The sequence below is a fragment of the Lineus longissimus genome, chromosome 2 (assembly GCF_910592395.1).
Source record: "Lineus longissimus chromosome 2, tnLinLong1.2, whole genome shotgun sequence".
NCBI classification, from domain to species: domain Eukaryota; kingdom Metazoa; phylum Nemertea; class Pilidiophora; order Heteronemertea; family Lineidae; genus Lineus; species Lineus longissimus.
In genome coordinates, this window is record NC_088309.1 from 13319221 (window position 1) to 13333771 (window position 14551).

At 43.4% G+C, this 14551-nt stretch overlaps 2 protein-coding genes across 4 annotated transcripts in view; one reads left to right on the forward strand and one right to left on the reverse strand.

Moving 5' to 3' along the window:
- LOC135482655 (developmentally-regulated GTP-binding protein 1) overlaps window positions 1-14551 on the reverse strand; it is a 520179-nt gene that overhangs the window by 383929 nt on the left and 121699 nt on the right. The gene's annotated exons all lie outside the window — the stretch shown is intronic.
- Window positions 8002-13276, forward strand: LOC135482653 (uncharacterized). Of its 2 annotated transcripts, none has more exons than XM_064762903.1 (4): window positions 8002-8151; window positions 9646-9801; window positions 10097-10207; window positions 10531-13276. In XM_064762903.1, the coding sequence occupies exons 3-4, from the start codon at window positions 10154-10156 to the stop codon at window positions 12649-12651; spliced, it is 2175 nt and encodes a 724-aa protein (XP_064618973.1). In that variant the 5' UTR covers window positions 8002-8151; window positions 9646-9801; window positions 10097-10153; the 3' UTR covers window positions 12652-13276. The 2 variants fall into 2 exon arrangements, with proteins under 2 accessions (XP_064618973.1, XP_064618972.1); XM_064762902.1 differs by lacking the exon at window positions 8002-8151 and adding an exon at window positions 9077-9348.

The window sequence follows — 14551 nt, forward strand, 5'->3', positions numbered from 1 at the left end:
CTTTCATCTTTGATTAGAGAGGTTGTATGATACAGTTTGACTGTGGAGTTTCTTGGAAATCCTGTCTTTTCTGCCTGTCATTCTGGTTCACATTTCCAATGCTGTGTGGCAGCACTGCATGGCGTAGGAGTGCGGTCCTCGTGGTTTTGAGTAGTTTCTCCGTCTTATGATAGATGGCTGCACTGCAGTAATAAGACTGAGCAGTTTCCAAAATAGAATCTCTGTGAATAATATTATGATTCGCTTATATACCTGGGATTTCTGATAGCTTGACTGTCACCTTGTAAATGAGAGAACAACATTTTAAGGTTTTATTTTAGTAAACCAAGAGCATTGAAGACAAGACATCTCTACCCATTTTCTTGCAGTTTTATTACAGAAAACTCATCTTTGTACGAAAATCCTGTTGCAATAGTGCTTATGTGTTGTACAAATCTATCTTTGTAGATTTCACGGAACTTGGAACTTGGTCTGGATTAGTTTATGGAACAATTTGGAACAACCAGAGTAAAATAAACCATTGAAATATAATGCTGTGTTCCTGTTGAGTGTATGAGTTGATTGAAACAGTCTGAATCCTGGTGCACTTACAGTGAAATCATATGAAATGTCAAACGTTATCCTGAGCATCTGAAGAGGACCAACCACGTAAGAATATCTCCCACAATTTCAAGAGGAGCGATCGACCAACCGAAGGTTCAGTTGCAGTTCATGAAAGAAGAGCAAGCCTTAGAAAAGAACGTTCAAAGAGCGGAAGCCAGAATGAGAAGATTACAGATAGAGGAGATAACGTTAACGGAGGCAGACCTGGCACAACAGCCTGGGTCGTTGATGATGGATGAGCAACATGGGATGATGGACAGATTCCTCACTGATAATCAGAACTATGGTATTGGTAATGCTGATGTTGGTGAAGTGGAGAATCCTCAAGAGGGCCAAGGTCTTTTAGCTGAAGAATGTGCCAATCGACGACGGATGTCACAACCTAAGCACTCTGAGCCGAATGCTGATAGACAACAGATGTCACAACCTTGTCCTGAGCCGTCCAATGCTAAGAGACAACAGATGTCAGGACCTGGTCCTGAGCCGTCCCATGCTGATAGACAACAGATGTCACAACCTATAGAGCCTTCCTATGCTGATAGACTGCACATGTCACAACCTACAGAGCCTTCCTATGCTGATAGACCGCAGATGTCACAACCTGTAGAGCCTTCCTATGCCGGTAGACCACAGATGTCACAGCCTGAAGAGCCTTCCTATGCTGATCGACCATGGATGTCACGACCTGAGTCTTCTGATGCCAATCAACTACAGATGTCGCATTTCAAGGAGTTCCTCAACGTCTTTGCAGAGCAAGTGAACATCAGCAGACTCCCGCCACCTGAGCCTGGGGTCTTCTCTGGCGACCCGCTATCCTTCCCCTCCTGGAAAATGGCCTTCCACGCACTGATCAAGGGAAGGGGTATAACATCGTCCGAGTGCATACACTACCTGAAATGCTACTTGTGCGGTGCGGCAAAGGATGCCGTGGAGGGCTACCTACCGTTGCAAGGAGACGGCGCCTATGCTGCTGCGTGGACACTACTTGAGAAACGTTTCAGTGATCCGTTTGTGATTGCAAACGATTTCAGGGAGAAATTGTACTCTTGGCCTAGAGTCCCAGGCAAAGACTTTAGAAGAAAAGAAGACATTTGTTCGAACTGGTACATTGTGTTGGGGCTGCTTAAAGCGTGGACACAGGTCCAAGGAATGTAAGAAAAGATTGAAGTGCCAGCAGTATGAACGATCACACCCTACGTCGCTGTATAGGGATAGTCTAAAGAAAGAGGATGAGAAACGTCGAGATAGTAAACAGAGCCAAGCAGACAGCCACGTGACCGACGCCACTCCGAGCCATGCCCATGCCTATGTCAACTTTACCTGCAAAAGCTCCATGATATTGCCAGTTTGGGTATATCACCACGATAGACCAAATTTCGAACTTTTAGTGTCTGCCATGCTCAATACACAATCAGATACAACGTTTGTTCTTGATGACGTCTACCAGCAGCTGGGTTTAGAAGTGATACCAAAGGGTAACATTACACATATTACTAGTGCAATCATATATACTAAATAATTCAGCAGATTCATGAGTCATGGGCATGCTATAATTGGGGTATTGGTAATCATGGATGTTGCATCAGCTACAGCATTCCAACTCTGGTTGACAGGAGTTCACAGGCCTGTTGATAGAACAGTGCACTGGGATATTCCTGTCAACAAGCTGATGGGAATCCGGTTATCAATATCCACCTGTTGCTGTTACATAACCTTGGGATGGGGGAAATATTTATCCGATTTCATGATTTAGAATATGTAGTTATACACGATTTAGGACATCATGTATGGCTTTGGTGCAGGCTCCACTCAGGGAACCTTAGGCTGGGCCCAATTTCTGTATATATATCAGTGAGTTTTCACTGCAAATCAGTCAGTTCTGGCTCACTCAAGGTTGCCTAGCCTATCCACGACTTCGGTCCCGTTTAGTGCCGACTGCCTGAGTCAGAACCCTCACCAAGGTCAGAAGTGCTGCCATTCTGTCTTCTGAATAAACGTTGCACCAGAAAGAAGTCTTCCGCGCTAGTCAATGAGGAAGATGTCAACACAGCCCCGCAGTTGCGTATTAGAAGGGATCAAGTCAAATTTTTTGCTGTCGACAATTTCTGCTGAGAATGAGTCGATTGAGACCACCAAATGGAAGGGATTAGAAGTGGGAGGAATGAGCAGTGATGTTATGATTGCACTGCCATTCACTTACTCCAGGGAGCTGATGCCAATGAACAGATCCCATGTCCCTACACCTGAGATGGCAGAGAAGTGGCCTCACCTGAAGAAGATAGCGTCAGAGTTACATCCTCTACAGAGCTGCCCAGTTGGATTGGTGATCGGCTACAATTCGCTTGTGCATTGGTCCCCAGAGAAGTTGTTTCCATGTCGGCGAATGAACCGTAGCGAGCACTTGCTCGCCAATAGTATGTTTGAATGCACATTTGTATGAACCGATCAAGGATTCTGCACACTCATTTTGGTGGGCGAACATAATTGTATTCCTTTCTCACCGCACCATTCCTTTATTTTGGCAGGCGATCATACTAATCGCAGGCCTTGGTCACTCAGAATTGTAGCTGGAGTTCAAAGAATATTAATAAACCTTCACATGACTTGGAAAAATTCCAGGGTTGAGTAATCGGCTGTGAGATCCAAGTAGACTGCATTGACATAAACGCATGAAAAAAGACACTATAATGTTTGTCATGCTTGTTTCTGCTGATGCGGACTTGAAACAGACCAAATAGATCTACTTCCGTATGCAGGAAGGGCGTTGTCATCGGCTGTGAACGCACCAGCAGCAGATCTGCCATGAACTATGTTTCCGCCTGGACTGCTATCTTTCAACAGAAAACGCAGCGATACTTTCCAGTATGTGCACCATAATCCAGTACTTCCTTTGCAACTGTCGCCGAAACTACTAAATGTCCAAACTAATGTGCCTGGTGAACAATGACGTGATAACCAATGACCACGTGGTAGAAGTGCTGGATGTTGCATCTCGAAACTAACCTTGTCTACTTGACCGCCAACCCGTATGATTCCATCTTTTCAGTCTAAAGTTCACTCACGGACAAAGCTCCTGTATGTTTTTGCAATTTGTTTTGTCCATTTTGCATATAGATATTGTGTATAAATCGTATGACTGTAGCAGTAACACGAGTGGCACACATCAATGTGGAGAATTTTCTGATTTGTTCCAATATGGACGCTTCTATCGAGATAGTGGTCGCTTTCCAGCTCGTCTGAAGTTCACTGTCGATTCCCATTTGGTCTCAATGTGCTGTTGTAACATCAAGCATAGGCCACTTGTCTTCTGGCAGTTAAGAGAATTGCAGGACCGTATATCCAGTCTTCTTGTAATTCATCGACAGTTCGACCACGAATTACATCATCTGCGACGAGCTATCACACTTACAATGGTCGTCCCTGCAGGATAGCATATCTAATTAGCAACATGTGGCGGCAGTATGCGAGGTGAGTTTTTGATGCAGCTAATTGCTTTCCAGGGATGTATCTAGAACGATTTGGAACGGCGGCCCACCGTGCCCCTAAAGCGATGTGCCGTTTTGCCCTTATCTGTTCCAAAGGCCGCCTGTCTGCCCTTTAAACCCACAAAGATGCGCCGTCCATGCCCCTATCATTAGCGCCTTGCCCTCAATCCCCCTATCAGCTGAAACTATCCCGATTTCACCTTCAAATCACTTCCGTGTATTGTGCCGATGTCAGAATAACTTGCTCAACGCCACGTGGTCATTTTGCACCAAGATAGTCATTCTCGCTTCCAGGACCAATATACTATTACAACGGTACACAAATAACAATTACACAAATCGATGGACGAGGTCACCAAAGAGAAACATAAACGAACGGCCTACTGCGTATTGTCTGCTCAGTGTCGCCTCACCGTGGCAATCGTATTGTATGCAGCGGGCGATCAGTGCGCTCCGTGGCCATTTATAAAACTAAAGAAGCTCCACATGCTTTCTGTTTGGCGCGCTGATGTAGAGATGCGGCCTGTCGTCAATAATAAATTATGAGGTGTTCTCATGTTTGTATTTAGTACGAAATCTTCTTTCCAATGATGTAATGACTGTAATTTGGTGGAGAGAATATAATATACTGCTGGTATTTGAATTTGTCGACCGATTGAAAGCTCGGCCGTGATTCCCGCCAAAATGATACGCAGCATTGACAATCTTCTGCTTCTCTTATTTGTAGGCCTATGTCATTCCGTTGATGCACGCAGGTTATGTATATCCAAGGTGATTTCCGACTTCCTTGTCAGGCCTGTAGGTAGGGCTTTTCTTCTGGCGAAGCCTCTTCCAGACACATAACTCCCTGACGCAAATGCCGAGATTTATTCATCCAAAACTGTTTCGGTATAATAATCCCAATAAATTTTGCAACAAGAGGCCTAAGGGCCTGGTGCTCAGCTGAAACGGATAGGTGAAGGCAAGGGTCAAGTGTGTGTTGGTACGCAGTTATTATGAGGCAATGTGAAGCTGTAACGTCTAGCACGCAGAAGTGCTGGTGCGAAAGACCTTTTTGCTATATCAGTGCATGCTGAAGTACTGAGTTGACGTCACCCTGCTATTATGACGTAACATCATTTCTATTGCCGTTGCAGTAGTGGGGTGTATGATGACGTCAAAGAGTTGTGTGGTGACGTCAAAGAGTGGAGTCCTTGTCTTCATGCAGCGTAGGTGGGGAACAAATAACATGCACATGGACACAAGGTACATAATTATTACAGTGTATTTTGTGAGGTGGGGCCTGGTGCTTTACAATGGTCAAATGAACCGATTGTTGTCTGGACGTTGATGAAGTGGATGCAGCCAAATGTTTGAGATGGTCTTTTTGTATGTGAAAAAAAGAAGATAAAGAGTTGGTTAACAAAATGAACTTTATTGGTGCGGCAGATATTTGATGCCATTCGGCAAATATTTGAAACCTTTCGGCAGATATTTGATGCCTTGCGGCATATATTTGTTGCCTAAATAATCTATTTGGTCAATTCTTCAATAGCCTTTAATTTCCCGGCAAAAGGATGGGTGGAAGACACGCAGCTTTTCGAAGGAACTCAACATACTGCTCGATTGGCAGCCAAAATTCCCACAGACTTGCTATGTAATAGTTTTTGCACGATCGTCAATCTCGAGCTCGCAATTGATAATAGTAATGATTTGGCATTTGGCTATGAGATGGAAGGACTTAATGAATAAGATAACAAACTTAATGAAGACTAAGGTTTTATCAAAATACGACAAATAATTGCAACACAATTTGCACTTCAACAATTGCTGCACATGCTATCCCCGGGCTGGCTGCTATCATCATTCGTAGTCAATCCATGAATCAACAAGCCAACCTCGCTGTTGAGCTGAAACAAATCGATTCAGCGTCTACACTTTTACTCCGATTTTACTCCAAGGAGCCACATTTTAAGATTTTTTTCTAAGTAAAAATGGCCATTGCTCGGCATGGTTGCTAGGCAAATGATGCCACACACATAATGACGGAAAAACTCACAATAAGGGTCTGCACTAGCACTAGCGACAACCCAACAAGGCCCCGGTTAACATGACCACCCCATTACCCAGACTGTGACCACTGAATTGGGTGGTCCCAATGACCAAATTCAACCCCCTAACCTGACCAAATAGCCTAATTGCATGCCGTAATCGGTCGCGACTGCCATTCCAATGAACCCGGGAATCAACACCTCAGCCCAAAGCTTTGTTGATTATTATGGGAGTCCATACGAAAACTTTTGTATAGGCAGTTATTATCAATTTAAAGTGCAAATAAAATAAATAAACTATCTTTTACTAACGTTTCTGTATCAAATTATCCCTGTTTTTTTCATCGTATTAGACATGCGCATTTAGTATAAAATAATGTGATTTGCATATCAAAGTCAGGCAGCAGTTATCAACTAAAACATTGGAGCATCCTAAAATGTGGAATGATGCGAACTGAAAAGACGAACGCTGCCAGAAAGCTAGAAATTTAGTTACGCATATTCCCACTCACACTCTGATAGCGGTTAAAGCGTGTCCTTTTTTGATGCGGCAGGAAGTTTGTTATTATATAGCAATAAGCTTGTGGCTTTTTATGATGTTCGTTGATTTATGTTGAGAAATTGATAAGACATCATTCTATATTGGAGTTGGGCAACATTCGAACTTGAGGGTTTTCAGGCTTTCCAAACTGGTGAACTAATTCATCCATTTCTTTTTGGCAGCTTCGGGGAGTTCCTGGTCCCATTGGTAATCTTCCTTGGCGAGGCAAACGCCTTGATGACTGTAGTGAAAATAAGTGGAGTGGAAGCCAGGCCAAAAGGAAGGGCCTGAAACTGAAAGACTTTCCTTCGAAGTAAAACCAATGATATGGTTGTTGCCATCTTCAGGTGACTAATATACAGAGTAAGGGCCCTGGGTCATGTCAGATTCAGCACTAAATGTATTCCGTGTACAAGCGTGAATAATTTTGACGTACTGTGAGATGTAAAATCTGGATGGATAGGGACGTGAAAATACGCGTCCTGGAGATCAGACGAGATTGCCAAATTGTTGGGCTATACCGCCGCTGCTACCGACCTGGTTGCCTCCACCCTTGGGGACGAAAGGAAGAGGAGCCCCGTGAGGCCGAGGAGCTACGTCCTTAAGAGAAGACAATGAAACCGGGTCGGATCCGGACAGCGAGACCCGATAGCAATCAGGCCGATACGTGAGCCTCAGATGCTTCCCCGCCTGCGTCCAGGTGCCCGGTCCGATCGATGGCAAGGTCAAGACCGAGGCACGCTTGTGACCCCCACAGGACGGTGAAGTGTCCCTGAGAGCTGAATCCAACCAGGTGCAGACTCGAATCAGGGTCAGGGACAATTCTTGGAATGCCTGTTCCGAGACCGCGTCCGGTTCCTGCACGGCGGCATCCCCGAACAGATCGAAGGGGACCCGACCGAGTGCGGGGTTGACTGACGGGAGAGGACATGTCTCTGCCTTACTATAGCGTGAAGATCGTTAGAGGAAATCAGCCTGAGAGGCCGGCAAGCACCCGCGAATAATACCCAATGACCGAGCTCCTGCCTACACCAGGCAGGACACCTCCTGCATGGGTAAAGGGCGGCACCACCAGGGGAAGCCAAAGGTGAGACAGTCGTTCCCAAAGAGGGACGAGGGGCCGGGAGTGCCGCCCGCAATAAAGCGAATGGCTGGTGGTGCCCCGGGGCAACAGCAGATGACGTGGAGGGACTGGCGGTGCCAGTCACCGCGAATGACAAACGCGGCCGCAACCCCGGAGGAGGACCGGGAGCATATATGCGAGGACAGACGGCTCGACACCGAACACTGTGCTGCCAAACCGCAAATTTCTGTATACCAACCAGCTTCAGTTCCGCAACTTGACTGAGGATGGCGCGACGATCGCCGTCGGTCAAGAAAACGAGTGTGAAAAGACCCAAATATTTCCCTACCAGCAGGCGCTGCCCTCTTTTTTTAAGTTCTAAACTATCATAGCAGACAACATGGCGGCATTTCACCAGTTTTTTCATTTGTGAGTTGATAAAATGCATGAATATTCGTTAATTTAGGATGGATTTTGCCCCAATTTTGACTACCGGAAGTAGTACTTAACCCCGACTTTGAAATGATCGTGTTAGTTTGTCTTTGGCATTTTCAAAATTCTGAAACGATACGATTTTACTTCGGACATTCACCAATATGTATGCTCTGTGCTGAAATGTATTGACTTGGATCGTACGAAAATAGAACCAACCTGAAATTTTTTTCATGGTTCTAGGGACATGGCACATGCTTGACGTGACGTTCATGCGTCACTGAATCCCATGGCTGACTGCATGGTGATGACCTTCTTGAAGGGCGACAATGACGGCCATTTTGGTTTTTAAAAAAAGTAGGCCTAGTTAAATAGAACTAAGTCTAAGCCTATATTATAAAGAATATGTCCAACTTAACATGTGTTACTGTAAATGGAATTGTTTTAACTGAGATCAATAGAAATAAAAGAAACAATTCTACACGATTGGCAATATGAATAATGACGGACTGGCTCTCCCGGCCCCCCAGGCCCATGCTGTGACATGAGTCGTGGCTGGTTTTTCCCACACTACATTAGTCATTAACTCATGAGCTGCTTAAGCCTTCACTGCATCTTGGGAGGTAGGGTAGGCATGGTAACTTATGACATCCCGTCTTGACTAGTTCTATACAAGGGCAGATTAAGCCCCCCCCCCCCAATTATGTAAAAAATCTTATTTGAAATTGACCATGAATTGGCCAGCTCCCCCACCCCCTGTTCTCAAAACCCTGAATCCGCCCTTGTTATATAATGCCAAGTGAATGTAGGCTTAATCCTAAGGGTGCTTCGTCAGGCTATAGTAAATGGACATGGGGTGGGGGTCGGGGTGGGGTTGATCATACATTTTGTAGTACGACAATGACATGACATATGCCGCTTACCAAGCCCACTACAGCACAGGCACGTTCAACAGTACCTGCCCGTACAAATCATGAAATACAACATGCAGAGCTGAACGTGCCACCGTTAGCGGTTTCTGAGGCCTACACAATGACATACATCATACATGACAGTAACATTTCTTTTAAATTCAGTTTGGACAACTGAAAAAAGCAAGTTGGCACTATGGCAATGTTGGGCACAGCCAACGTGATGAATGAAAATGGACCTTCAAACGACATGGAAGGAGTCCCAAGACCCACTGTCAATTGGGTAATTGTCATCAGTGTTTCTGCCAGAAATATTTTAAAGGGGGGGGGGGGACAAACCATAATTTTTCAGAAAATCCTGTTTAAAACTGCAAATTTTGTCTGTTTTTTTACAATGACCTTTTGAGATGTGTATCGATATCAGAAGTTCCAAGGCCATGTCTGGAGTTCTCACCAATACCATGTTGTTGATCAACTCAACATAGGCACTACTCTGTAACCTTGATAAAAGTAATAGTGTATGTTGTTTACAGTTCTTATGTCAATTAAAATATCGTGTTTTTTCTTCGGCATCTGAAAGGAAGTCAAGCCTTCAAAAAGGAAACGTTTCCCGATTGGACAGTGGGCCAGGGACCAGAAACTTAAAACGGTGAAAGAAGCATCCAACACTCGAGCGGAACAGTTACAAAGCGACATTTACAGAAAGGAGGAAAGGATATCTGAGTTAAACGCACATGTAAGTCCAAAAATATTATGTGTGGAGCTCTTGATTTGACCAGAGTCTCTCTAATGAAGTCCCTTCCTTTGATTTCACCATTTACCAACGTCCAAGGTCATTTTACAATGGCTTGAATTGACGAGTCACGGTCAGAAAGAACTCTGCAGTGCCAGTAGTTCTTTAACATACATGCTTTCTAACAACTGGGCCCAGACCTGTAAATTGTTGCTTGTTTTTATTCTGTATAGTCAATATGACAATATTTATTGGGACATGATTTGATATCCTCATTTCAAATTTTTCTGTTCTTCAGATTGAGTGGCTAGAGCGCCTAGAGGTGGATAAAAATGCTAATATAACCCCAAAGATTATGAGGGACAAGCAAGTTCAAGTTTGTAGCAATTCGGCTAACCAGCTGTTAGTGGTACGTAGAGGGATCCTAGAGGAAGCACAAGTCTTCAGATTTAATATCACAGAGTCAGCCAGGTGCCGCTGTTTCGACTGTGCCATTCTGACAGCCCATCACATGTAGATCATCACGTCACCAGTCCAATTAGCAATAATATAAATCTGTCATTGAAAGTGACCAGTTTGGACTTTGTTTCACACCTACCTGTTTGAGATGGATGCAAGAGCACATTTAAGCTGATAATTAAGCCCCGGAAAATGCCAGGATTTTCATGCCAGATGGAAGTACAATTATAGTTGATGATCTAAATGTATGTCAATTGCTCTTTATCCTTTCAGGATCAAGAAAATGGTCAAATACCTGGCAAACAAAAGACTCCAACGCATCTTAGCCCTGCTAATCCAGATCAGTGCATGATGAGTAGGAGTACAACTTCCGCTCGTATGAAGGAGACCACCAAGGCAATGAAGCTCATTCATGGTAACAATATCAAAAATGTAAAAGATGCCACTTGGCTCTCACTTGTAAAGCTCTGCACACCTAATGAATTGAATGATTATATCCAAAGAAGTAAGTCATGTAAAACTGCATTGTTTAAAAAGGGCAAGGTGAAAAAGCGAAAGAAAATTCAGGAAAGAAATGCTAGAAAGAATGTAGTGAGGTGTGTTGAAACACTTTATAAGGGTGGGATGATTTCTAGTAGAAAATACAACTCCATTAGATGTTCTAATCTAGGTCATAGTGAGCCAGAATCATTGACATACAAGGAACTGAAACAGGAATTAGATGCTATCATGGAAGAAACTAGAACTCAACCAGTAGAAGGTTGTGGTGGAGTTTACAGGGATTTTGAGACAACGCTCTTGAAACTAGCAGAAATCTATTTGAAAATAGATGGTGTTCTTGTTGAGCAGAGTGGCAGTGGTTTGAATTGGTTTGGAAAAAACAGGGGTAATTTTGCTATTGCCATTGGGGCCGATGGTGCTCCGTCGGGGAAGCACAATACTAAAACTTCGCTACTTCTCTCATTTGTCAACGCCGTTGACCAGGTGTCCAGTTGTGATCACAACTATCTCATTTTTGGTGCAGATCTTGCCGAGGATGATCCCATTTTCTTTTCACATCTAGCTAAAATAATTGGAGATATGGGGTCCATTGAACGAAAAGAATATGAGGTTCTTGAAACCAAAGTCACATTTAGTCTTGAACTCATACCAGGTGACTGCAAATGGATTGCATCTGCATGTGGTGAACTATCAAATGCAGCAACCTACCCCTCCTCCTTTGGTAATGTAACACAAAGTTCTCTTTCTACATTAAATGGCAGTATTGGGGAAAGTGAAGATGATACTTGGCACCCATGGGGGTATCTGGAAAGACTAGAAACGGTTAAAAAAGTGGCAGCATTGAAAAAAACTGTCTTTCAGCGCCCTAAGATTACTAAGTTCATTGCACAGCAGCAGTCACGGCAGGAATTTGCCCCGGTACTCAGGAAATATACTGATAAATGCTATATTGACCCACTTCATGTGAAGAATAATGCTTGCCAACAAATGAATAATTTGTTGATGATGGAAGTGATCAATTTGACCAAGGAGGCTGTGCTGAAGAAAAACTTGGATTGTCCAGAGTTTGTTGATTCACCGATCGGACGGTATCTATCTGCTTTGAAAAATGAGATAAAAGCTGGTAAACTTCATCACAGAATCTGCAAGTGGTACAAAGAGGTCCAAACTCAACTTTCTCGGAAAGGTGTAGCTTCTAAATGTACTGTGAGATTTACAGGTGAAGATTCACTTAAGTTCTGTAATGGGTTCCATAACTTGACCAGCATCATCTTTTCTGCAAGAATGGACGGGGAGGAGATTAGAAACAAATGCCTCCGCCCTTTGGTGCTGCACTTCTGCTGCACTGTGTTAAGGGAAGCTGTTGCATTGTTTTCAAAGACAAAGTTCTCTGAGTGCGACTTAGTCCGACTCAGGCATGTTTGCAAGATGTACCATGCAGCTCATGCACTTTTCCTTACTGGAGTTTCCCTCACAACATGGCACATTGGTTACGCTGTTCCTTACCATGCTACTATTATCTACCATAAGTTTGGTGTTGGTTTGGGATTAAATTCTATGCAGGGCAGGGAAGCAAAACACCAGCAGATTGACATGTATCAGAAGTTCACAACAGCTCAAAACAAATGGGCTCTGACATTCAAGCATGAGTATGTCCAACTCTTTTGGTTGAAGGAACAGGGCATTGCTTCAGAGGCTCGAGACATGGCAAAGTCTCGCGACCACAGCCAGTTGCATGTGTTCAAAACATTGCCTGATCAGTGCAGGTGTGGCATTAAAAAGAAGAATGACAAATGCATATACTGTGACCACTTTATCACATCGTTGATTACTGCAAGCTGTTGTAAGGGGATGATCGTTCCACAGCTTAGGCAAATTGTTGATTCTCGATGAAGATGATGAACACTGACTGCAAAATACTGTCCCTTGTGGTTACATATCAGGTTCATCATAAGGCTGGCCCAAATTTATTGTTTGTTCCCAATAACCCGACCGACCAACCAAAATCATGCCAACCCAAAAGTTTTTATTGGCATTATTGTCTTTTTAATAACATCATGGAGTTTTTTTTAAACTTTCCTTTGATTCACTGGAAATTATTATTAGAATATCATTTGCCTACCTGCCTACCTGCCTTCCTACTTACCTTGTGTGAATACCTTGGTTACTGCAATCAGACAATTAATTTGGGCCAGCCTAAGTGTGAAATGTGTTACTGCAATGTGCAGTACTAATTTATGAAATGTTATCAATTTCAAATATCATTATCAAAATGGACATTGACATTTTACACCGTTGTTGGTTTACGATGCATGTATACTGTTATGATTGTATTATTTGAATTAATTTACTAGTATTTTACTGACTTTTATTTTAAAATTGTGCCGTCCATGTGGTGTAAGACCTGTGAATTTCATCATAATTGTAAAATGTGTACATTTGTATGTTTATTGCGTAATTTATGTTATCGTTATCAACACTCATCAACTTGTTGAGAAAATAAATAGTTACATTGAGATACAAATGAAAGGTCTTTGTTAAGTATCCTCATGTCCTTGTCTTGCTTGTTGAGTTAGCAGACTTTTCAATGCCATCCAATTCCAGTAACATCTACTGAACTCTGTCACAACCAGTTGCGGTAGGTGGACAGTCAGGAACAGGATGGCCAGCCATCCATTCATGATTGGATCATCATCAGTCATGTTGGAAGACACCATTTTGTGGATGGTGTAGCAGTCCCAGTCGTTTTGGATACTGTGACAATCTAAGGAAGTGGGAAGGGGATGCCATCCACTGAATGGATAGTGTAGTCATCCTGAAATTTTAGGACAAGGATGGTTCAGCCGTCTCACTCTAGAATGAGAATCCTTGCACATGTTGCATATCTTCACCATCCATGTTCACACATTCTCCAGTGTGCACTTTGACTGAACACACATTCTCCAGTGTGCACTTTGACTGAATTATCAACCACATCGACATCAGGGCCTGGGTTGCTCTAATGTTGTCACGAACTCTGGCGTTAACTTATCTTTGCGTTATCTCCTTCAGTTGAGCCCTCAGACTTAACACCAAGTTGGTGGACAAGATGGATCTTATTTTGCGAGGACAGCCAACCAGCAGGTGGATGGCATTTGAGGATAAAACAAGCAACTCAAATAATCAAGTACATGTACATGTAGTTCAATTTGATTTATTACTGCCTGATGCCATACTTATTTACAACAGCAAAGTGCCCTTTTACAAACAGTCTCTTTAGGTTGTGCCTATACAGCAACACAAACTCCTCCTCATCGTCAACATGCACATTGCAACGGCTACCACTTCGGAAGACCTTCTCCAACAGCATTCTCCTCTCAGGAGCTTGGTCGTCCTGGCATGCCCAGGCATTGAATATAGCAATCACCTTTGGCTGACTCATGATAACAATCTGTGTGGTAGCCGGTGTACATTTGACCTCTGTCCTGTGCAGGTTGGTGGTACAATGCACCCGGATTGCCTCAAAGGTAACGGAGTTTACATCTCTGCCGAACGAAAATCGTTTTGTTGATGTCTCCCGCATTCTACCAACAATGGATCTATGGATTCGGCCAAGTTCTTCGAGAGCCATAGGATAAGTCTGAAATGGAAACAGAACGCATATTTTTTAAATGAAAAGGTGAAGGCCGGTGAAATGGAAACAGAACAGAATGCAAAAAATGAAAAAAGGTCGGTGTAGAAGTAAAATGTCCTAGGATTCTATTATGCACTTCGATCTCTGAGCTGTTGTCAGTCATTAACTCTTATAGAACCA